Source organism: Gracilinanus agilis, chromosome 2 (genome assembly GCF_016433145.1).
Source record: "Gracilinanus agilis isolate LMUSP501 chromosome 2, AgileGrace, whole genome shotgun sequence".
Lineage (NCBI taxonomy): Eukaryota > Metazoa > Chordata > Mammalia > Didelphimorphia > Didelphidae > Gracilinanus > Gracilinanus agilis.
The window spans coordinates 317,766,767-317,793,139 of NC_058131.1; the positions used below are offsets into that span (position 1 = coordinate 317,766,767).

At 36.8% G+C, this 26,373-nt stretch overlaps 1 protein-coding gene across 6 annotated transcripts in view; it reads right to left on the reverse strand.

The window, feature by feature from the left end:
* Positions 1–406: 406 nt before the first annotated feature.
* Positions 407–26,373, reverse strand: part of GAPVD1 (GTPase activating protein and VPS9 domains 1) — a 62,062-nt gene continuing 36,095 nt past the window's right edge. For all 6 annotated transcript variants that reach the window (XM_044664238.1, XM_044664235.1, XM_044664239.1 and 3 more), the window contains 9 exons: positions 21,990–22,112; positions 19,653–19,782; positions 15,546–15,655; positions 14,124–14,283; positions 12,448–12,635; positions 11,347–11,560; positions 9,900–9,972; positions 6,470–6,667; positions 407–3,088 (listed from right to left, as the gene is read on the reverse strand). In XM_044664238.1, coding sequence (XP_044520173.1) covers positions 2,948–3,088; positions 6,470–6,667; positions 9,900–9,972; positions 11,347–11,560; positions 12,448–12,635; positions 14,124–14,283; positions 15,546–15,655; positions 19,653–19,782; positions 21,990–22,112 — 1,337 coding nt within the window. In that variant the 3' untranslated portion in view covers positions 407–2,947. The remainder of the gene's footprint in view (positions 3,089–6,469; positions 6,668–9,899; positions 9,973–11,346; positions 11,561–12,447; positions 12,636–14,123; positions 14,284–15,545; positions 15,656–19,652; positions 19,783–21,989; positions 22,113–26,373) is intronic.

The window sequence follows — 26,373 nt, forward strand, 5'->3', positions numbered from 1 at the left end:
AGAAGAGTCAGGATTCAAATATCAGTTTCCTAATTCCAAATCCAAAAGCTCTCTACTCTTCCATGTTGCCTCCAGTTAATTCTGTAAGACTGCAATGTGCTGAACCAGTTCCCCAACTTAACACTCACTGTGAACTCATTCAGCATGAAAAGTAAGAGGTTCTATGCTTTCATACTAAGACTCCATTTTAAATAACTAGGAGAAAGCTCAGTACAAATCCCTAAAGAGTATTCCATTACTTTGAAAAAATAAAGCCAAACCCACACTTCTTCTCCCCCTCAACACACACACACACACACACACACACACACACACACACACACACACACACACACACACTCACTCACACACACTCACTCACTCACACACACTCGCTCTCTCTCTCTCTCGCTCTCTCTCTCTCTCGCTCTCTCGCTCTCTCGCTCTCTCTCTCCCTCTCCCATGCTTAACTATCAGTAAAATGACAAATCCTGACATAGAACATAACTGGGTCATTGTGGATCCTAGAATAATTCCTGTCTTTGAAGTTTCTCAGAATGAACATGCTAACTGTCTCTTGAACCAGCTCTACTATGTAAATTAACCCAAAGCCTCCACTATCAGATCAGGCCTAAGAGTACAGTCATCATCTCTATCACAAGTGAAAAAAGAATGTATAGCCACAGAAATGGAACTTCTATGGTATTCTTACTCTGGGCTTAAGTATTTGCATTACTACAGGTAGGCAGCACTAAATAAGGCGAATTCTATTACTACCAGCACTTTAATGCTATGCTCTCAGTCAGGGTTCTAGAAACCCTTACCCCACCCTCCACCCCATCTCCAAAACAATAACTCTATGTAAGTTCATTTCTGAATCTTATAATTTTCACACTGATGACACAGAATAGATTTTAACATCACTGGGGGGCGGGGGGAGTAGTCAGTGCACAAGGAAACAAATATCTCTTGTTAAATTATCAAAATCAAACCACATTACAACAGACTCCAAATTGTTAAATACCAATGGAAAGAAGTTGACCAGTTGAATCTTAGAAATCTTATACAAATGCTTGGGTTTTTGTTTGTTTTTGTTTGTTTTTTGTTTTTGCTTTTTTTTTTGGTAATGGAATACGCAACAGACTTTGACCTACAACAACAAAGGCAACTGTGATAGGCACAGCCTAGGAAACAGTATACTGTACACAAGTTTGTATTTTGCTTTTTTTTTTAAAAAAAACTTAAATGAAGGATGAAAGTTCAGCAGTATTAGCTCAAAGTGTTCACTCATGAAAACAAACACCTAACCCTACAACTACTTCTAGATAACTTGATATTTTCAAGTAAATGAATGGAAAAGAGTGAGAGGTAAAATAAACTCTAATTTTCCCTCAGTATTTTATACATATGCTAAACAGTATGTCCTAAAGAAAGAGAAGAGTTTGTGTCTTTCCTTACCCACAAGAAGCTAAGTACACCCTTACCCAACTGCCAGCAATAAAAATTCTTTGGGGGAGGAGTGGTACTACTAGCATTAAGAAGCTGACTCAGCTCTCCATTATGTAAAAGAACCAATTATTATCTATATTGAGAAATAACAGAAGTACAAAATAAAACCAGCCAATGATCATTTATATACAAGACATGTGCTTAATGCTATCAAGCGCCTGCTTGGTCAATTTCTCAGGCACCAAGGACAAACTGTCAGTTTAGTTATCTAAATGAAAAGAAATTCATATTTTGTTAGATGAAAGGAGAAAATAACAGAAATCTGCCCAAATACCCTGACATGGTGCCTATTTATGAATATATGTGTGTGTGTATATATATATATATTTTATATAAGTATATAAAATATATATATATATTTTTATAAGAACAGTGTGATTTGTTAAAATAGTTTATGACTAGTAAAACCTGCACCACTAGAGCAGACAATACAAAGAACACTTAGTAAAAAAAACGCCATTCACTGAATCCCCTGGCGTGTGCATTCAATGTGAATAATCAATCAAAACATATATTACAATTTAAGGTTCATAAGGAGCTCTGTCTGGGGTTTGTACAGTATACACAATATTTCAGAAGAAAAATATTACAATAAGATATCTGATATTTACTATTCCTTTCTATAGTCAGTGCTTATCTCTAGACACAGTCCATCTCTTTTATGTGCAGCTTACAAACCTCAATGGGGAAAGATCCAAAAATTTACACTTGCCATTAACTGTAGCACTGCACACATCAAACTCTTGGAAAGTTCAATAAACTGCATTGTATTTTAATAAATATTTATGGTTTTTTGTTTTAAGCTCAGCTTAAGTTCTTATGAGGAAACCATATCACAACAGGGTTATGGCACAACCTATTGTCAAGACACAGAAGTTCCTTGTTTATGAAAGAGTCTGAAGATGTCCATGGTACAACAAATATAAATATATATTCTATTTACATTTCCTTCTCAGCTTCTCAATTTAGGTATTAGTGATTTAGAGGTAATGCCACTAATGTTTCAACTATTATAAACCTTCAGGTTCAGCAGGTATTCTCTTACCAATACTAGACTAGATAGCTTTAAAAGAGGTGCCTGGTCTTTTTTTTTTTTTTTTTTTTTTTTTTTTAAGAAAAGAAGATGTCTATCCAATGAATGATGACCTAGGAATTTTCCCAAGAGGTTTTTATATTTCAAAATACCTGAAAAACGTGGTCCCTTGTTGCAGCTCTAGCCTCTACTTAGAATGGGGAGAATAAAATATGAAACCCAGAAATGGGAATGGGGGAAAAAAACAAAGAAAAGAAAACCTGCTAGTTAACTTATTAATCTCTTTAGTAAAGATCTGGTTGAAAATGCCTGAACTCTGTACAATCTACAAGGACAATCTTCAGCCTGCTAAGCAGCTGGTGGATATTATTTGAGAGATTCTGTTCCCCTAAACAGTCTGCCTGCCCTAGCAGGCTTCTGAGTAGGTCACTTCCGGTCATCAATGGTTTTAATGAATTCAACTGCTGCTGTGAACTGCATCCACCAATACGATTCTTCTCCAGACAGACAGCTAGCATAAAAGCTACTGATGTACTGAACAGTAGACAGTAAACAGGGTGGGTTTGCCTGGAGAAAAAGAAATACAAATTAATCTAAAAATAAAATTCATATTTCTTTAGCACTTCAAGGATTATAACATACTTTCCCCCAGAACCTCTTTGTGAGAGAGGAAGATTTAAGTATAGTGAAGGATTCCAAATGGATGTTTTTTTTTTTTCCTTTCTATTCAGGTAGCCTAGTGCAGTAGAAAGAATGCAAAGCCCAGAGTGAAGAAAACCTGAGATGAAATCTGGATTCAAACACTTGCTAGCTGTGTGATTCTGTGATAAGAAGTCACTTAACCTTTGACTGCTTTAATTTCTTCTTCTGGAAAATGGATATAATAATAGCACCTACCTTCTAGGGTTGTTGTGAAGACCAAATGAGATAACACTTGTAAAGTACTTAGCACAGTGTTGGGCACACAATAAGCACTATATAGTTAGCCATTATAATAATTATTATATTGCTATTATTGTTGTTAAAAAATTCGATAATTTTTTGTCTCTCTGTTAATATAAACTCTTACACATTGTTTAAAAAAATCTATTTCAGAAGCACAAAATGAGAGAGGTGCAGCTTGGAGAGAAGATTTGCTAGAAAAGACATGAAGGTTGTAATACACACAGATGTCCCTCTAAGCATTTTAGCTAGGTATTTTGATGGTGTACAGGAGTGTTAATCTGAGGGGCTTCTGCTCTTTGCCCTCCTTAAAAAGTACTATGGTTCAGGGGGCAGCTGGGTAGCTCAGTGGTTTGAGAGCCAGGCCTAGCAACGGAAGGTCCTAGGTTCAAATCTGGCCTCAGACACTTCCCAGATGTGTGACCCTGGGCAAGTCACTTGACCGCCGCCCCCCCCCCCCCCCCCCATTGCCTATCCTTACCACTTCTGCCCTGGAGCCAAATACACAGTATTGACTCCAAGATGGAAGGTAGGGATTTAAAAAAAAAAAAGTACTATGGTTCAAAGACAAAAGGTAGGAAAACTTATTTTTCAAAGACAATATACGAGTTTTAATGGAATACAAGTTCTATGAGCTATCAAGCTAAAGTGGCTGGCCAAAAATCCAAGAAAGCTAATAGGGTCTTAACTTTCATTAAAAGAGGCACAGTGACCAGCCCAGGACTAGGGGCATGACAGTTTTGCCCCAGCCAGGTCAAATAAGAAGTTCTGAATTAAGGTTGGGGCTATTTTTGGAAGAACACTGGTAAATTACAGTTTCATGAGGAAGGCAATCACAATAGTGATCATCATCACACCACAAGAGAATCTGTTGAAGGAAGTTATAATATTGAGCTGAGAGAAGAAAAAAATTTGAGAACAGGTGTTTTTAAGTATACAAAGGGTTCTAATTTGAAAGAAGGAAGAGATTTCTTTTTTGGGGGCAATCAGTAGAAACTGCAAAAAGGAAAATTTAGCTGGAGGAAAAGTTTCTTAATTATTAACTATAAGTGGGCTACCTCAAGAGGATTTCCACCCCCATTCGAAGTCCTGAAGCAAAAGCTGGGTCATCATAGGAGACATTGTACGTGGAATTATTGTTCAAGTATGGTCCCAAATGAGTGACCTCTGAGGTTCCTCTTAACTCTAAAATTCTGGGTTCTTTCTATCCAGTCCAAAATTAGGTGGCTTCATTTTAGCTTATTGGCAGTTCCTTTCTGAAGCCCAACAAACTAAACTCACCTCTCTGTGTTCAGACCAATGAATAAGTCATCCTCCAAGTCTTCCCACCCATGTAGTTCAGCTTCATAAAAAAATAATAATAAAACCTGCCTTTTGTCCTGTCCATCACCTCCAAAAAAATATGGATGGGGTCTAGGCACCACAGAAGCTATGGGGCACTAGTTAGGCTAAACAAAAATTTGATAAGATGCTGAGAAAAGATGGCTTCTGACTCTAAGCTAAGCATTCAAGTTGTATTCTTTTTTTTTTAAGGAGTTAATGACAAAGGTACTAAGTTGTGTCTTAAACATTTATTTAGAAGTTGTCCTAAGATATCATTGAAATATTTGATTACTTCTATAAAGTTCTACTTATAACTTTTAATACTTATAACTACTTATAACACTTTTAATAAATAAGGTATAAAAAGCTAATAGTTGTAAATCTAGAGGGAAATTAACACTAAAAGGTCCAGGTGCATCAAATGATACTAAAGATAGAATTTTATTTCAAAATAAAAATTTTCATCCTAATTGCCTTATAGATTAAAAAATGCAGAACATCAATTGGCCCAGTTTGGTCCTTCAAAGCAGTGATGGGCTAGATGCGGCTCCCAGAAATGTTCTATCCGGCCCCTGCGACATTATTCCTAATCTGACAAATACAATGAAGTAGGATACAATACAATGAAACTTCAAAAGAGTTGCCTTAGAAACAGACTGTCAGATGAGCATTTCCTTTCCTTTGGCCTCCTCTTTAAAAAGTTTGCCCATCACTGCTTTAAAGGAGTCTTCAATTCTGGGCTTAGTGTCAAGGAAGCAGAACAAAGTCTAAGCCATACAGTCTGTAAAACATGACCATAGCATAGACCAGTGTCATTGCTTGGGAAATCTATATACTGAATGATCCTTTCTAAAAAAAAAGTGCATAAATGCTCTGAAATGTGAAAAGGTAAAAATCAAAGGGACAGCAAACATTACAATTATCTATGCCCTAGTATTTAAAGTAACACATAGTTATATACATTCCCAAAATTACTAACAGGTGAGAAACCTAATAAATTCAGTATGTGTGGTAAGTAGCATAAAATAATACACATATAAATGAACAAACCACAACAATAAGAGAAATAGCATTACATCTCTGGATCATAGATTCTGTCACTGTTTTAGGGAAAAAGAATGTTTAGTCAGGAGTCTAGATTTCTCACCTTTTTTCTGAAAAAACTTATGATCTAACTTCTGTTTAATAATTTGACCTCTAGGACACAGTCCCAAGTGAACAACAAGCAAGATTTCTATACAAGTAAATTTGATGTTGAAACTTGGGAACATGGGTTATTCTTTAGATCAAATGATGATCCAATGAGATAATACAGACAGTGCTTTGTAAATATCAATCAGATTTTGTCTTCATTTATAGCCTTCACATTATCCAATCTGCTGCTTAAGATACTCATTAGGTTAATATTATATTTAACAGTGAAAATTGAATGGTCTACATCAGACCAGAAAAGGCTGTACACTAATCTTATATTGAGAGTGAAAGAAAACAGACAGCTTAATGCACAAGTATCCTCAAGATACTAAAAGTACTAGAAGAAGGTCCAGAGGGCATTAGACGGCTTCTTAAGGAGGACTTAGAAAAATCAGATTGAAAAGAAAGGCATGGAGAGGCTTTGATTTGCACCATTAATCTCACCAATGATACCACAAATTTATAAAAGCATACAAGGGACTGGCTCACCTTTATTAAAACAAACACCAGAACCGGAACAAAATCATCTGCTCCAGGGACTGAATCCTCATTCGCCAGACTCAGCAGGTTCATAATTGTGGAGCACATCCTCAAGATGCACTGCACTTTGTCCCGGGGGGTCTTGTAAGCACTTATTGTGCGTATTTCAGATTGTGCAGATGGCCACGGGGCTTCCCGAAGATAGACCTAAAGAGAAGAAGATTCATATTCTAATAAGTCAGCCTAAATAGACCAGCACCAACAATATACAATAGAAGACTAAAAGTTACAAATGTGCTATTTTCACATCAGTAACTCTTAAGAAAAACTGAAGATTAAAATTTCCACTGCCAGAACAAAATAGACTTGCTTTTGTTGTAAAGGAGTTTCTATAAAAATTAACACTTAAATAAAACCAAGTGACAGAATTTCAGATTAGAAAGAAAGCTCAAAACTGACCTAGAGTAAAGTGCATCTTTCCTGAAGTAGGAATCTTTTCTATGACATCCACCACTGGTGGTTAGCTAGCCTTTGCTTAAAGACTTCTAATAATATGGAATTTGTTCTCTTCCATAGCAGTCCATTACACTAAAGGATATCTAGCTCCAATTCAGGTTAAGTTTTCATTACATTAAACTAAAATCTGCCTTCTTATGATTGTTCCTGTTTATGCCCCATGAGTTGATCAAGCAAAACAAATTTAATCCTTCTTCCACATAAAAACCCATAAATATAGCTATTATATTCATAAACTTTTCCTTCTTCAAGTGAACCAAATCTTTAAATACTAGCTAAGTCCTTTCTTCTCCAGGTTGAACATCCCTAGCTCCTTCAACTAGTCCCCATATGGGACAGTTTTCAGACTTCTCAGCATATTTACCAAACTCTTTTGTATACGTTTAAGTTTTCTCTCCCCTTCCTAAAATGTGGAGCCTAGAATACCATTCAAGAAAAGCTTCTTTTTTTTAGCCAATTAATAATATATAAGTCCCTACTATGTGCTAGGCACTGTCATATGTACTAGGACTACAAACATAAATTGAAGGGGGAGAGGGAGGAGGGAAAGCAGACAGGGAGGTGGGGAGGGAGAGAGGGAGGGATATGGAGACAGAGACAGAGAGAGTGTGTGTTACAGTGTAATTACAGAAGACAGGCTGGCAACTGAGTGGGTCAGGAAAGGCCTCATTTAGAAGACAGTGCCTCAGTAGAATTTTAAAGGAACCTGGGATTTTCAGGAAGTTAAAGTGAAAAAAAGAATGAATTCCAGGCCTGAAGGAGAGTGAGGACTAAGGCACAAAATGGCAAAATGAACTGTGATGTGTGAGGAACAGATGAGAGGGCCAGCATACATGAGGACTATAGAATGAGGGCATAAAAGGGAGTAATCTGCAGGAAACTAGAACAGGCCAAGAAAAAGAGTTTGTATTTATTATTGTAGGTGAGAGGAACTCCCTAGAGCTTATATGGAAGAACATGTCACTTTCTAAACCCCAGGCTCCTAGGAGCACAATCTATGATCACCCTGACTATTGTGGGCACTGCATCACATCTTTGACTTATACTGAGCTAGATGCTCACTTAAAAACCATAATTCTTTTTCAAGTGAACTGTTGACTATTTTCCTCATTCTATACCTGCTCAAATGATGTTTTTTTTTAAATTTAAGTGACCTTTATAGTCATTCACTTTTAATTGCATATTTTTAAATCTGGTCCACTTTCCCAGTCTTTTAATTCTATCATGCAATGAATTTGTCTGCAGAATGTGCTATATTTTTAAATGTTCATGGAGCTCTAATTCATCATGGCAAGATTCATGAATTTGCCAGTGAGAACAACACTGCTTATAATTCCTCCACATCTTAGTAGATAGTTTTAAGAGATGCTATTGACACAAAAGAAAAACAAAGAAAGAAAATCATCTCGTGGCCAAATTCTGATGGCTCTCCACACTTTGATCCTCAAACAACCCTCAGATAGTCTAATCCTTGAAGCCTTTCCAGCCAGCAAGGCCTACTAATGGCATAGAATTTGAGCCTGAGGTTATCCACAAGCCAAAGTGAGGTATCCAAGGAAAACTTCAGTAGAAACATCTGTCCATAAATAATTAGAGAATAGATGGCTCTGAGACTGGGAAACTGATTGCTCCAAGGAACTAGCTTCCTTATGCAATCAGATTGGAATTTATCCCATTGTGGAGGAAGAATTAAAAATGTATTTAAACAAGCTATAAGCATAAGTTACTAAATCATGGGAACGTAAGTGCTATCTCTCAAACAGGGGAGATCTAATTTCTTAATTCAAGCTCTTCATTCAAATATCCTTTTCATCTCTCTTATACTGTATTATCCCAAGGGCTTTCCAATTCTGAAATTCTAAGTTCTAAAGTTCCTTTTAGTTTTAATATCCAATGTTTTATGTTCTAATGTCTTCTTCAGTCAGGACATTTTGATTCATTATTCTAATGTCCCATCTAGCTCTAATGGTCCATGATTTTATAAAACCAGAACACATAAATATCTGGAAATATTTCCTGTATCCTTTTTTCCCCTTTAAACCCTCACCTTCCATATTAGAATCAATACTATGTATTGGTTCTAAGGCAGAAGAGTGGTAAGGGGTAGGCAATGGGAGTCAAGTGACTTGCCCAGGGTCACACAGCTACCATCTCTGGGTCTGGCTCTCAATCCACTGAGCCTGCCAGCTGCCCCCTGTATCTTCTTTTTATAAGATAAAATGACAAACAATTTGTGTCAGGGAATTAACAAAAGTAAAAAACGACATTGAAGTTAAGTCACCAATTTAATCCATTCTCCTATATAACAGCAACTCCAGAACTACCTTATATACTTAAGCACGTATATAAGCTATCTTATCCCCATTTTATAGATGAAGAAATGGATTCTAAAAGGTTAAGTGATTTGCTCAAATTAACTGATCAATGCCAGGACTCAAACTGTGTGTGTGTGTTTTTTTTTTTTTTAAACCCTTGTACTTCGGTGTATTGTCCCATAGGTGGAAGATTGGTAAGGGTGGGCAATGGGGGTCAAGTGACTTGCCCAGGGTCACACAGCTGGGAAGTGGCTGAGGCCGGGTTTGAACCTAGGACCTCCTGTCTCTAGGCCTGACTCTCACTCCACTGAGCTACCCAGCTGCCCCCTCAAACTGTGTTTTTTGACAGCAACTCTTTCCACCAGACCACATCAGGTCTTTTTTATATACAAGGTATTATCTTATGGGTAATTAGTTCTCAGAACAACCAAACTAAGGTACAATAGATTCTTGAAACCTAATGAGCAACTTTAGAAAATTAAATAATAATAGTGCTATAGATTTTAGGCTATTAGTTATTTGAAAATTAGTCATCTAAAATTGGTAAGTAACCTTTACTAACTCCTGACCTACTGTGGATAAATTAAGAGTGTGTTGTATTATATTACCTCAGGTATCTGAAGTGCTTTATGATTTGCAGTCACCACTTTAGACAATCTCTGGATATGCTCATGAAGAACCCTAAAAACAAAAACAAAATTTTAATAGTTGTAACTCATTTCTGCAGGTTTATATATGCCCTGTTTGTAGATATGATTTAGAACGATAATACAAATTGCTTTTATATTGTATCTCTCAAAAGATATTGAAAATACAGGATAAAAGTCAAGTATACAAATTGCTTGGACAATAACATGATGTAGAGTTGATGGTAATGACTCAACTATTCTGGAAAGTAATTTGAAATTTTGCTAAAAAGTCACTAAAATGTCTATCTGCTTTGACCAAGAGATTTTATTCACTACTAGACATATAACTCCCTCTCAGGAAGTGAGACAGAAAGAAAGGTTTTACATACACCAAATATTCATTCTTGTGCCAGCAAAATATTCACTCTTGTGCCGGCAAAAACTGAAAATAAAGTAGGTTTCCTATTGACTGGAGAAGGGAACAAATTGAGGCATATAAATGTAAAAGAATATTTCTGTGCTCTAAGAAATGACAAATATGAAGAATACAGAAAAACATGAGAAGACATATACAATGATGAATAGTGAAGTAAGCAGAACTAGGAAAACAATATAAATAAAATGAAGAAAACCACCAAACTAAAGAGTTTGTAGAAATGATGAACAAGCTTGGCCCCGGCAAAGAAATGGAAGAAGTATAGCTCTTTTTTTCCCTCTAGAAGTAACAGACTATGGATGTAGAGTGTAGTTTGTATTGTCATCCATGGTTGCTATGTTGATTAATTTTGCTGACCTGTTTTTCCCTCCTCTAGTTTAATCTCTGTTATAAAGAATGACTCACTAGGTAGGTAAGAAGGAAGGAATATATTCAGAATAAATGTAATGGAAAACTAAAAGATAATTATTTAAAGTCTTAAAGCACTCTAAAAATAAATAAGCAATGATGGTTCATATCACATCTATAAAATGCTATATGGTTACAAGGTATTCTATAGAAATTATATCATTTGATCAACTTTGTGACACTGGTAATGCAATCTTTGGAAGCATTAATAATACGTTGTTTTTCTCCAAAAGAACTCTTTTCCTTTTATAAATTCCATATATAATGGTTTTGAGTCTCACATAAGATAATACAATAATAACTACTCTCACTCTTTCAGCAAGTCAGAATTTGCATTGCACTTAACAGGCTTATGGGGCAGGTAGGGTAGAAATGATTATCCCCACTTAATAGATGAAGAACATGAGGCTCAGAGGATAAAATTATTTGTCAAATAAAAAGTAGAGCTGAGGCTCAAACCCAGAGGTTTTGATTTGGAGTTCAATGACCATTCCATTGTTTCCATACCAACTTTCCATAGAGATAACTACCTGATTTTTAGATAGCCCAACAGACATAAGCACGGAACAATGTATCACTCACTGATCACGAAGAATGTCTCCATCTTGGTTAGGGTAGAAGGCAAGCTTGAAAATCCGGTTCATCACACTTCGTTCAATTGCCATCTGAGCATCCTGGAGCTGCTCCTCACTAGCATTCTGCCAAATGACATCCTGAGCCATGGCACCATATAAAAACTGCAAGAAATCTTCCACTTGAGCTGTCTTATCGTCAGCTGCTGTGAGCTTCTGAAAGTCTTCAATACAAAACAACCCAGAAAATAGAAATTAGGGAGGGAAAAAAACCAACTCTGGCCACTATCCTAGCTCCCAGCTAAAAAAAAGCTATCAAACTCTGATAGTCTCAGTTCTCTGTGCTTTTCTGATTTTTAAGAATGATTACAATTACAATTAAGGTGGTAAGGAGCAAAGATAAGTATATGAAAACATAAGGATGCTAGGGCACAGATTCTCTTACTCAGAAATCTTCAATAGCCCTTTATATCTAAAAGATAAAAAAAATATCAACTCCTTGCATTTCTATTCTTAGTCCCCTAAATTCTGACTCTAAATGAACTTGCCGGATTTCTCTGGATCTAGATTTTGGCGAAACTGGACTACCTATTCACCTAGCTCCTCCTCTATCCTCTCCTGCTTGCCTAGATTTTAGTCTCAACATTTCCCATGCCTGACACATATTCCCACCTCTTCATTTTCATTACAATATTTTTCCTTTTTTCAAAGACATAGCTCAAGAGCCAAAACTATCATAAAAACTAATATGTGCCCCCTATTCCAACTAAAAATGATCATTTCACCCTCAAATTTTCCTAGAGCACTTCACACTACTTAGTCATTATAATATTCTACCTTTTTTCATATTTATTTGCATATATCTATATCTCCTATTAAGATAATAAGTTCTTTGAGGGCAGGGACAATGCAAATAATATTTATATTTCTAGTAGCACATGGGTGCTTAAGATATTCTTTTCTGATCTAAAATTTGCATGTGCCCTAGGAACCAGAAGCATCAAAACTGAGATAAGAATCCTAGGTCTCTTGTCTCTAATCACAGGTTCCATGCAATCTATCAACAAGTAGAACCAAAAATCTTAAATTCCAATCCAAAGTCAGTTGTTACCTTGAATGAATTCCCGAATCTTCTTCTCTTTGCTCTCCAGCAATAATCTTACGCAAACTGTGGTAAAGTATCGGTTGGCCACTTCTTTGTCTCTTAAAACTCTCTGCAACAGCCGTTCTAGATGGGCTTGTGTGGTCTGTAACCCTTGGCGACAACGGGTGAGGTAAGCAATATATGGGGCCCTTTTCCTAAAAGAAGAAATGCTTTGAAAACTACCAGATATATAGCATGACATATAAAATCTCTTTTAGGACCAAGATTATCTCTTCACAAAGACATTGTTTTCTAGGTATTTATTCATAAAACAATATGCTCCAGTACAACCATTCTCCTTAAACAATTCACAGAGATCATCAAAGTTGGAAGAAGGTTCTCAGAGCCAAAGAAGATGAAGTAATATGGAGAGGAGAGATGGTTTCTACCTTCTGATGGGCTTTCACAGGGAACAAACTTCCTATCAATTAGAATAGACCAAAAGCAAAATAAATCCCACCAGAAGGTAATAAGTTTCTAATGATAAGAAATTTCCAATACAGAGAAGATTCCTACTTTGAGCAAAAGTTGAACTAGATTATGATATCCAAAGTCCCTTCCAACTGAGATTCTTTTTTCTGTTTTGTAGAATCAGAAAACAATCACAAGACCTGAATTCAAGGCAGCTCTGCCATCAACTACTTGGGTAACTGAGCAAATTACTTCTCTTCTGAGCCTTGGTTTCTTCATTTGTAAAATGGAGGGGTTAGACTAGATGATCTTTAGAATTCTAAAATTCTGTTATTCTGTGAGATAATTAAAATAAAACCAGAAGGTGAAGTGCCTTGCCCAAAGTCAAACAATAGCAGGTTACATGGCCCTGACTCAAGCCTGGCTGTTTTGCATAAGCATATGCAAAGAATATCACAAACAACCTAGAACTTTGAGACTAACTCATTAAATATCAAATCCCTCTTAATAGTCTTCTCTATACATTGGACTCGTGACCTGCAAAAAGGAGACAGTAGAAAACCAATCTATACAAGCCCAGAGTGATTACACCACAGTAGGAGTGCTAATGCAACTCTGGGTTCCTTTGGCCAAAGTGAAGTAAATCTGTTCCACCACCCTCCCTATGACATACTCTTTTTCACCAAAGCCTTCACATCCTTTCTCATTACTGTTTGCAATGATAATTCGCCTTTCTTTAGCATTTTCACGTCAACAAAGCATTTCTACAAAATCCACACCTATTTTAAAAAGAGAAACTTGGCATTCAATCATTAAAGTGACTCGCCTAGTTTCATATCTATCATTTAGGAACCAGGATTTAAACTCGGGCCTCCTGACTCCAAAGCCTGTGATTTATGTAACAACACAATGTTTGTTTTGAACAGAAGTAGACTCAAATATGAACAGCAAATTTTTTAAAATAAAATTGCTACATCTATTCTTGAAATGCTGCCATCCCTCAAAGATCTCCTTAAACGAAAATATGTCCTAGGACATCTGCTGCAAGCCCATTTCTTCATAATGACCTGACTACAATACTACTAAAAGCATTCTCCAGAAATTGAGATTACCAATTCCTTCTAAATTAAAGCTAAATCCTTCAATCCTTAGTCGTTTCTATAAAAATCAAAAGAAAAACAACACGAGGAGTTGAAAATTTAATTTAAAAACTGAATGAACAGAAAAAGTACCGGTAGTCCTCTGCAATAGAAGCCAGTAGTTTCCGACACGTTCTATTATCAAAGCGTCCCACACAACGAATTGTTTCTTGAAGTTGAGCCATTAAGTTTTTGTCTTGTAAATTAATTGCTTCAGCTATCTGAACTTTTAGGAAGCACACAATTTCATTGTCTAACAAGAAAAAAAAGTAATTTACATTAGTGTCATATATTTCCATGAGCTTGCATAAGACAAGGATAGCCAACTAATCTGCTGCATTTGGAATTCCAGATCTATAATGAATCTGCTCTAGCTTAATGTACACAAGTGCCTCCCAAACTACCCTCTCTCCATGCCTTAGTAGGCAGTCATACTGAGTTGCAGTGGCCAAAAAAATTTCATTATAGTACAACTCTCTATTAGTAAACCTTTAAGCACTTAGCAGAGGCAAGAATGAACAGTGAATCCATTGCCAAGACCATATTCAAAGTCTTTTCAAATGTAGTGCTGAAAATGGAGTCAGGAAAACTTGAATTCAAATCTAGCCCCAAAGGCTTGCCAGCTTTGTGTACCTGAGCAAGCACCTTCCTACCTCAGTTTCCTCAACTACAAAATAGGAATAATAGCAGTGCCTACAACCCAGGAATATAGTGAGGTTAAAATAATATAATATTTATAAAGTACTTTGCAAATTATAAAGCATTATATAAATACTAGCTTGTTTCTCTTGCCAAAGCTTTAACAGAAGCTAAAATCACTTACAAACCATGATGACTTATCAGAATTGAGAAAACTGGAAATCACATCTTATTTCATCTTTGCATTCTTCAACATTTTACACATTTAATAAATGCTGATGTGAATTACCCATGCTTTGAAGACAAAAGAATTTTTATTCCATCAGCACGGGAACTCTCTCCACTTTAAACACAGATAATAATCCTTTCACTTTTTTCAGTTAACTACACCTCAAAAAATTGCCTTCCAGTAATAACAATAACAGTAACTTTTATATCATACTTATGTCCCAGGCACTATGCTAAGAACTTTATAATTATTATTATCCTAATTTTATAAATGAGGAAACTGAGGCAAACAGAGGTTACAGGATCACAAGCTAAGAAAGGTCTAAGGCCAATATGAGCTCAGGTCTTCATGACTTTAGGTCCAGCACCCTATCTACTGCAACATCTAGCTACCCCAGTAATCCATTTTCTGGTGAACCTTCTGAACTTACACTGTTCCTTAGCTAAAATAGTGACTATTACTGGAACCATACTCAAAGCTTTCCAAAGCTTACTGACTAGCCTTTAGGAATTAAGGGCCATTTCTGCACCAGCACATGATATCAAAATAGGCCCTTTATGGAGGGAATTTTCATAAATCACATTGTTATAACTATTAATACAGGGTAAAAAAAATTATGTTTACTCACTGATCAAGCAGCAACTTACCTTCTGGGTCTGTATGGTCTGGCAAACCATTTCTCGTTGAATGAGTCAGTACTGGGAAGGCAACAGAATCTGCTGAGCAAAGTGCAAGCCTCAGTTTCTTTTTGGCATCCCTGAAAAGGAGGAAAAATACAAGAAACTGGTTTTATTACTCAAGAATATGAGCCTTCTATTATAATTCACCCCAACAATTAAGAGCTGAGATGATGCCTTCCAAATTCCAAACTGGACACACATTAAATTCAATGTCAACATGACAGGAGGCCTTCTCCAATGAAGAACCTGCTTAGACCTTTCCTGCTGAACATTTTTATCAATAATAGATAAAGGCAAAAATGGCCTGCTTGATTAATTTGGAGATGAAATAAAGTAAACACACTGGGTAATGTTGGAGGGATACAAAAAGAACCAGAGAGGTCAAAGCTCAGGCTGAAATTAAAGGCGAGGCAATTCCTTAGGGACAAATGTAAAATTTTGCACATAGATACAAAAAATCAGCTTGATAAAAACAAGATTAGAGAGGTAAAACAAGAAAAGAGTTGTTATGAATAAGATCTAGGCGTTTTAGTGGAATGCAAGCTCTATATGTAATAAGGCAGACAAAAAAAACTAATGCAAATGAGGGCTGCACTAAGGAAGGCAGCTTCCAGGAACAATAGATAATAATAATAGAAATAGCAAACCCCTACCCTCATCAGATGGTATCCGAAGTACCATACTCTGTTCTTGGTACAATAGGTTTAAGAAGGGCATTGTTAAGCTAGGGAGTAAGTATCCAGAGAAGGTAACCAATATAGTAAAGGGTCTTGACTCCATGTCATAAGAGAAAAGACCAAAGGAATTAGACAGTCAGTCTTAAAAAGAAAAGACTTAGGTGGGGCATGATAGCTATGTTTGAGTATTTGATAGCTGTTTTCAAGCTTCTGAAGGCCTGTTCTGTGGAAAGGGGATTAGACTTGTTCTGTTTGACCCCAAAACACAGAAGTAGGAGCAATGGGTGGTAGTTGCAAAGAGGCAGATTTAGGCTAGATGTCAGGGAGGAGCTCCTTGAAAGGTGCTGGGACCTCCTTAGAGGTCTTCAAGCAGAGGCTAGATAAAGACTTGTAGTAAGGATTTCTTCTTAATTGGACAAGATGACTGTTGTGGTTTCTTCCAATCTCAATTTCTGTGATTCTGTGAAATATAACTGTGAAAACATGTAAGATAGTTCTGAGTAAAGGAACACCTCAGTTAATTGATATAATTGGGAGAAAAGAATGTTCTGATGTGTTGATAGGATAAACCAAAATTTTTTCCCAACATCTGTACAACTATCCATTTATTTTTCAAAGTTTTTTTCTTTCAAAATTATGATCATTAGGAGAAAAAAAATTCCATTTGTGCCCTCAAGTCTTCCAGAATTTCTGGAAATTTATTCCGAATTTCTTCTGATTTCATCACTGTTTTTCATGTTAATCAGCAGAATTGGGTAATAATTGGTAGATTGAGAAGTCTTGGCAGATCTTGAATGCATACTCAATTACTTGTCATTTTGTCATCTCAGACATAAAGATGACTAAATCCATAGTACTCTAAAGTATTCTTCAAATAAGTCTAACCTAAGTGCAATGAAAAGAATCTCTCATCAGTCAACCTTTGGAACTAAGAACTTCATATTTTGTAATATGAGGATATCATGAAAATAATAGAAAAACTACTGTGGAATATAGGGTATTCAAGGGAGACTGAGATGAGTATCTCTGGTAAAAGGCTTACAAAGTCCTTTTCAGGGCTGCTTTCCTCTTTTGATGTCTATCTGCCACTCAGTTCTGTGTAAATAGAATTAGCTTGAGCCCATTAATAGTCAAAATTCTATTCAACCTAGGCGTGCTAATGATGTCACCCTAACCTCCCTTAGTGGGGAGGGGAGACGAGTTATCCACACGTGACAATAAGTAACAAATCAAGAATAAGGGACTGCCCTTTCGGCAGTCCAAATCAATGTAGAAACTGCCATTTGTCCATTTGAATTAGAGGTGGACCACAGGAAGTGATGAAAGACACTATCTCTTTAAGTCAGTTAGTGAACTTCCTGTAGGGGCAGTTGCCGTCTCGAACTGGGAGCAGAAGCATCTCCTGAAACCACAGACAGCTTACACTCTATATTGTCACGTGGGTAAGTTAGGCTGACTTCCTTGGCCTAGCTGGGCCAATTCTAAACTCTGCCTATCTGGCTGTTGGGCCTTGTGGCTTACAGCTTCATTTATTAAGCTTTATAATCTTCTTCTCTCTCTGTCCAGGCCTTTGGCCTGGACTAGCCTCTCCCTTTTTCTCTTTATTCCTACTTTTTACCTACCAGACTGTAAATAAACTCTTCAACCCGATGCTGACTTGGGTCTGATTTAATTACGGAATCAACCTAAATTGTTGATTCCTGGCGGCCACATATTTATATATATATATATATATATATATATATATATATATAAAAATACCTAAATTTTCCTTCTTACATTTTTGGCGACCACGAAGGGTGTGACTGTTGAGCATGTTTACAGCTCTATGGCTCCAAGAAGCTGTAAACATGCTCAACAGTCACACCCTAGTAAAACCATCTCAGCAGCTGGGCTAAGATAGGTTAAGGGTAACTGGCAGGCTACAAAAGCCATCACTGAGTTAGGGAATTGTGTAGCACAGGCATGCACAGACTTCCCATGGTGGAAGGAGTGGATAAGGAGAACAATTCTGTTCCAATGGCCATGAAAGCGATGGAAGAAGGTGCTATGGAGTGTTTAGAATTTGATTACCCATCAAAAAAACTAATGTCATCCACTGGATCCCCAGCCATCACCAATCATTTTTACTTTTAATTTGCCACTGAACTTCAATGTCTCTGAAAGAGAGAGTGAAGCCAACGATTCTGTGCAACTCTGCCTCATTCAAATCAAATTTATGTATGAATCAAAAGACATTATCCATGATGTAATTGTAGACCTCTTCAAGTACAAAGTACTACCACCAGAAAAAACACCAGATTTGGAGTCATAAGATCTGCATTTAAGTTCTAGCACCAAATTACAGAAACATGCATGCTCACACAAGTTGGATACGCTGGAAGTCACCAACTACAACCCTGCCAGGGATAGGGAGAGTAACAAGCCTTCCCATCTGCCCTGTCACTCTACCTTCTAGGGCCCTGCCACCTGACTTGCTGATATACCCTAAGAACCTCCCTGGACCTTGCCATTTACCTTATTGCTATGCTAATCTACTATTAGGATTTCTAGGTCTTTCTGTAAGCTGTGGAGTTGAACTCTTTTATGTATTGTCTCCTACAACAAAGAGTGTGGTCTCAAGAGCAAGGACTGCCTCAAATTTGCTATTTCAATCGATCAACAAACATTTATTAAGCACCGACTATTTCTTTGTCCCCAGGACTTAACACAATGTTTGGGAGATAGTAGGTCCTTAATAAATGCTTTTTATTTCATCCATTTACTAGTTATGCAAGACAAATCACTTTATCTCACTGAGATAATAATATAACAAAAATATATAGCACTTATTACATGTTAGGTATTGTGATAATAAGCACTTTACAATTATTATCTCATCTGATCCTCAACAATCCTGGGAGGCAGATGTTATTATCTCTCTTTTACAGATGAGGAAACTGAGGCAAATAGAAGGTTGTGTTTTGGTTTTTTTAAGTGACTCCTCCAGGATCATAGAGCTAGTAACTATCTGAGGCTGCATTTGAACTCAGCTCTTCCTGAGTCTAGGCCTGAAGCTCTACACACTGCACCACCACATAGTGGCCTTATAACAATTCTTCCTCCAATTCTTTCCTTATCCTTAGCAAATGAATCACCTAAGATTTTATTTTAATTTGTTACATTCACCATTCTCCTATTTTTGCATTTTAGTTATTGATATAAATAACTCATCTCTGTCATTAGAATATCAAGTCAAAAGACCTGAATTTGTGTTATAGAAACTTTGTTTCTCTCCTAGCACCAATGAATTTAGCAACTGAGCTGATATACATGAATAAATAAATAAATAAATAAATGAGCAGTGACTGCAAGGACAGTAGAAAGGCCAGATGTAGTCCCCAAGACCCCAATGTACCTGTAGGAGAAAGGAGAGTCCTGAGGAGGGGCTGCCTGGCTGGCCGAGTCAGGGAGATCATCAGCAGAGATATTCTGAAGAGCTTCATCACGAGGAGAGTCATGTACACTTTCACCGTCCCCCATAACTTCTAAACAAAACCCATTCCCCATAAAGCAGAACTCTGTTAGTCTTAGAGCAGCTAAAAATGTAACTGAATTTTAAATGAATACATTTCTTTGTGAAAACCAATATGGCAATTGTACTTCTCTGTTACAAAAGAAATCTTCAAACATTAAAACTCATTTATATGTTAGAGCTGGAGACTACAAATGAGTTCAGTTCTACTTGACTAAGCTCCATAAGAACAGTCTATATCCTATCAAAATTTTGAATCTAACCCTGACAAAGCACGATGTTCTAAACACAAGTGCTTAATGCAAGCTTGCTGGATGACTGTCTGAAAGATAACTAACAGTATGAAGTTTTGAAATTCTATACTACTTACTGATATTTCCTGGAACTTTAAAGTTATAAAAATGCTTTATAGATGTTATGTCTCTCATCTTATTGCCCTAAATGCCCTATAGGTAGGTAAAAGAAATATTATTAGAAAGAGCTACTGACAAAGCACAAGATGATCTTATTAAGTCAGTGACCCACAAACCCAAAACCACCTGTGGCCTCATGATTCATCAAATTCAGCCCCTTAAATCCAGAGATGAGGAAAGGAAAATTCTGTGGAGGTGAAGTGACTTATTTGCCTAATGCCACAAAGATTATTGTCACAGACCAAAGCCTGGACCTCCTAACTCTAACTTCTACAGTCCTCTTCACTATACCACACTCCTCTTAACATGTGTCAGGAGGAGAAATTCACAGATGTCATAAAGACATATTTCTTTCACTTTTCCTATGATTCAACTGACACATTTCAATCTAAGTCAAGTAAATTGTTTTAATAGGGCTTCTATAAGACGTATAGCAAAGTTATCCTTTGTCATGGCACAAAGCCCATTCTAGCCAAGTGGGATGGACCAAATGCTCTCTAAGATTTTATATACTTCTAAAGCTCTAATTCTATAAGATCTTAAGATCGCCACTAAAGAAAGATACAAAAAAAAATCAATCAAATACTTCCACAAGAGCCAACAATAAGGGGGAAGCTAGGTGGCTCAGTGGACTGAGAGCCAGGCCTAGAGATGGGAGGTCCTGGGTTCAAATCTTGCCTCAGACACTTCTAGCTGTGTGACCCTAGACAAGTCACTTGACCCCCATTGCCTAGCCCAGTGATTCCCAAAGTGGGTTCTACCGTCCCCTGGTGGGTGCTGTAGTGATCCAGGGGAGCAGTGATGGCCACACTTTTTTTGTATTACATTCTATTCTGAGTTCAATAAATAGTTTCATAATTTCCAGGGGGCGCTAAGTAATATTTTTTTTCTGGAAAGGGGGTGGTAGGCCAAAAAAGTTTGGGAACCACTGGCCTAGCCCTTACTGCTCTTCTGCCGTAGAACGTGTACTGGTTCTAAAACAGAAAGTATGGGTATTTAAAAAAAATAAAAAGCCAACATTGAGGACTTTGGACACATAAATAACCAGATTGAGGCAATCTGGGTAGCAACAATTCAATTTTCAATTAAAAGTTAATAGTTAATTCCTATTTTTAAAAATGAAGGCATAATTTTCTGCTTTCTTCTTTACTCTAGAACAGTGGTTTTCTAAGCTTTGCCAAGTACCATTTTTAATGTCAAAAAATTTCATAATAACCCATTAAAATAGTTGCTCTATTTATTTACACATTTACTGAGAAAATACATCATGATGAAAGTCTACTATGGATGCAAAGCCATATAATTTGCATTTTATAATTCATAATAGCATCTACACATATTTTAAAACTGATTACACATTCAAAACATTCAATCTACAAAGCTCTTATTTTACTTTATAACAACATTTTGTTCGAGCTAAAATAAAAACTGACAATACTTGAGGTGTACATGGATTCATGTAATACCTCTACAGCTCTACAAGGCATACAGGCCATAATTTGGGAAACCACTGCTGTTAAAAACTCAAATACATCATTTCCCATACCACCCCATCAATGTAAAAGTCCGTCTAAAATTGCTATCAAGCTTAGAATCACAACCATTAAATTTTAAGACTCAAAAAAGATCTTAAGGAATCTTACAAAATAATAAAACACAGAAGACAAAGACAACATCTCAAAATATACACTATTCAAATTGCAAAGACCTCAGAAATCATTTAGTCTAAACACCTCATTTTAACCTAAGGAAGTGTGGGATAATGAAGGAACCCTGAGAAATTAAATGACTTGCCCATAGTTCTTACCTGCACCTTCATAGTTCCCCACAGCTCCTTCACCAGGACTAGTCCGTTTAATGGCATTCCTATACTTGTCCAAGATATCCTCAGCAACCTGGGCCTGTGCACTGAGCCTGGGGGCAGGATCATCTGAGGAACCAAGGAGAACACACACAAGGATTGGTTCACTTACATATGCACTACCTTTGAAGTTAGTATGATACCAGTAACAAGAAAATCCCAAGGGCGAATTAGGAGGCAAATCTTAAAAAGAGCACATATCTCAATGTTAAGAGGCACCATGCAGCTGCCTACTCATCCCCATTTCTAATAATCAGAGCCTTGCTCAAGCAGAAAATTGGGATGAGCAGCTCCACATCTCATCATCGCCAACATTCCACACATGAAAGTTCAGTGAAGACTTAGAGGGTGAGATGTGTTCCTAAGTAGTTACACCCAAATCAACTAGATTAGCAGGTGCATAATGAGCAAGACTTTCAACAAATGCAATTCTATATGCAGACTCCATCTATTCAGAGACATCTCCAGGCTGAAAGGGGAAAAAGGCAAACCATTCAGACCTCAGAATTAAGTTCTTTTTAAGGAAAAGAAAATACTTCCTCCATCCTTTATTCAAAAATTACTCTTCCACACCACTTCTGAACAAGGCTGACTCGATTCCAACAAACTGAGACCATGTGTCTGTTGGGGTACAGCATAATTGTGTATTTAAGCTACCTGAGGCATCCCAAGATCAGCCACAGATGTTCAAGGTATCTGGTATAAATCTTATCATCATCAAACTGCAGTTCTACTTACTAAGGGGTACAGTCACTTATCCAGCCCCCTTTCCAGGGGCAGCTGGGCAGGCAGCTTTATGGAGAGAGTGTCAGGCCTGGAGATGGGATGTCCTGGCCTCAGAACATTTCCTAGCTGTGTGACCCTGAGCAAGTCACTTACCCCCACTGCCTAGCTCTTACCACACTTTGTCTTGGAACCAATAACTCAGTAGCGTAAGAATAAATCTAAGACAGAAGCTAAGGGTTTAAAAAACAAAATAAGTCATTCCAAAAAGGGCTCATATTCAAAATGACTCATTAACTAATAACTAATTCAGAAATAAACACTTGAAGTCCATGGGTCACAGTACACCTCCAATGGTCACAAATACCATATCCTGGGAATCTGGGAAATACAGTTAGCTTTGAAGATCAATTTACAAGTAGGATCTCATTTTAACAAATTCAAAGAGACATCAGAATTGTTATTACATTCAATATTTGAAAGGATCTGCAGTTTTACTTGCGTGGATATTTTCTTTAACCAGTTTGATTACAGCCTTTCCATGTCTTAGTAGATGGTTTTCTATATTGTTGCAGCCAAAACAAATTTTAAAATCTCTAGTATGTCAAACTTGGAGCAAGTCTCGCCACACCTACTTGAAGGCTTTCTAGTTTGGTAAAACTTGCCAAAGCTTGTGTGCTTGCTGGCATAATTTTTGAGAACTCAAAGTGGCTACTGAGTAAAACACTGGAGGAGTTAAGAGAAAGGCATTATACTCAGAACAAAAAAAAAAAAAAAAAAAAAAAAAAAAAAGTAACCCCATGGCACAGAGTTGGGAATTTTTAGATTTTAAGAAAATAAACACATTTACAGGCACTATCACTATATATACAAAACAACTAAATGGAAGGGAGGAAGGTGGGAAAGACAAAGTTCTGTTTATTCCACAGAATCTGAGTTGGAAGGGACCTATAACTCAAGAGTTCAAAGATCAACTGGTTCATCCTGTACCTAAACATGAATCACTTCCAAAACATCCTTGACAAATGGCCCTCAAACCTGCTCTATAAAGTCTTCCAGGGCTGACAAAGTCACTACCTACTGAAGCATTCCATTTCACTTCAAAACAGTTCCCAACAGTTAAGAAGCTGTTCCTCTGAAGCAGCTAGAGAACACAGTGGGTAGAGAGCCAGGTCTGGAGTTAGGAGGTCCTAGGTTCAAATCTGGCCTCAAACACTTACTAGCTGTGTGGTCAAGTCATTTAACCTTAATTGTCTAGCCCTTGATGCTTGTTCTTCTTAGAACTGATACTAAGAGAAAAGGTAAGGGTTTTTGTTTGTTGTTGTTGTTTTTTAAAGGCTGTTCTTTTTATTTATCGATTCTCCAGTTCTAGAAGTCTATGCCAAAGAAGGGTAATCTCTTTCAGGTCTTACATTCAAGCTGCAAAGCCAAGTAAGAAACCACATATCTGTTAGAGAAAGAAAAAGCCAGCAGAGAAACTGGAAAATCTTTAAGAACAAGCCCAGGGATAAAATTCTGTCTGTTCATTAAGAGACTAGCCCACTAATAACAAGACTAGCCCACTAATAACGCAAAGAGGCTCAGGATTAGTCACCAGGTGAGCAAGATTTTTGGCCAGAGTAATTCATGAAGATCATCTACTAAAGCAAGGAAGAGCCACAATATGCAGGGGTAGAGGAAGTACCTATATTCATCAAATTACAGCCCTTTTGAAATACTGCAGTAAAATGGATTTCTTAATAAAACTGGACATTTTCCAAAATGTGTTGATGATTTTTTGATGATAAAATGCTTTCCTTTTGAAAAAAGAATACTCCTTGGCTTTTGGTTCATGTGATAATAATAAAGATTATAAAAATGAGGCACAAGTCAGTTCAAGTTAGACACTTCAAGAGGAATAGATATTTTAAAAATGGGATTTGGAATCCGAAGAAAATTGTTAAACCCCAATTCTGCCTTACTAGCAGTATAAGCCTGCGTAAGAGTCATTCAAACATGGAGTTCATTAAGACCACTTGATGATGCAATGAATACTGAGTACCAGGCCTGGGCAAATCACTTTATCTCAATTTGCCTCAGTTTCCTCAACTATAAAATAAGGAAAATAGCACCTACTTCCCAGGGTTGTTGTGAGGATCAAATGAAATAATATCTATTAAAAAAAGTGTTTACAGAGAGCCAGGCCTGGAAGCAGGAGGACCCGAGTTCAAATCTGACCTCAGATACTTCTTAGCTGTGTGACTCTTGGCAAGTCAATTATCTCCCACTGCTTAGTCCTTATTGTTCTTCTGCCCTAGAACGATACTTGGTATCATTCCAAAGCAGAAGATAAGGTGTTTTTTTTAAGTGCTTAGCACAGTTGCCTGGCACAGAGTAGGTACTATTTAAATGCTTATTCCCTTCCTCTCTCTCCTCTTTTAGTATATTTTTCTGAATCACAGAAGGTTAGAGCTAAAAAGGACCATAGAAATCATCTAGTCAAACTTACTTTATTTAATACATGTTAAAATTAAGGTCCAGAGAAGAAAATGACTTGTCCAAAGTCAGAGCTACTAAATGACAAATATAGGACTTAAGTCCATTTCTCACCCCAAGCCAAATGCTATTTCCACTACTCTATGCTTCCTGGCATTACTTTGTGAATTACCTGACTATAATATAACCTTGGATATTTATTACTCACAACAGCACATCATTTTCCTATTGGCCTAGGCACCAAGAGCCAGAGAATATTCTTTATCCTTCCCACCCAATTCAAATCTGAAATTAATAAAATTAAATACAAATACTCAAAGGCCATCAACACAATTTTTTAATCACTTAGTATTTTTAGCTGTATATAATTACATAGGTCTTTAAAATTAGGTATTATACACATACTTCATGACAAGGACAAATTTAAATAGATTGTTGAATAGAAAAAAAACTAGAAAAAAAGGTTTTACAAGAATTCTCTTTTAAGAGAATTCATTGTATTCTGATCAGCAAAGCAACTATTGATATAAGCCACCTAACAGGATGACTAAAATAATTAAGATGAAAATAATTAAAATAGGATTCTACTTGTATCCAGGGTAGATTTCCTCCAATTTACACTATTCATTTTTCAATTATCTTCATTCTAACTCAGTACAATTTTAAAAAATCAAGAATGGGGTAAGAATAGATATAAATTTACCCTAATTCCCTATAGCCAACAGAATAAGTTAAAAATTTTCAAACTCCAGGTTAATTATATAAATACAGCCTACCTAACATCACTAAATAATGCTTAAAAAAGACTGGGGAAAAAACTTTGCAGGGGGAAGAGGATCCTATGGGGAGAGAGTAAAGATTAGTTCCATAGGAACACAGCTTCTCAGATGATTGGCTGCTTGACCTGGCAAGAAGGGATTTCACTATTATGGTGGAGTTTGAATCTAGTGTAGTATTAATGACATCAATGCTAGGTGACATGGTCAGGGCAACACTGGCCAGAGGTGTGCCTATTCATGGACTCACTTAAAAGTTAGTCTCCCTTATCTCTACGTTTCATGATAATCACTCATCAAGTACTGCTGAAAAGAGGGAAATAATGAGTTTTAAGAAAGATAAAAACACTAAACTA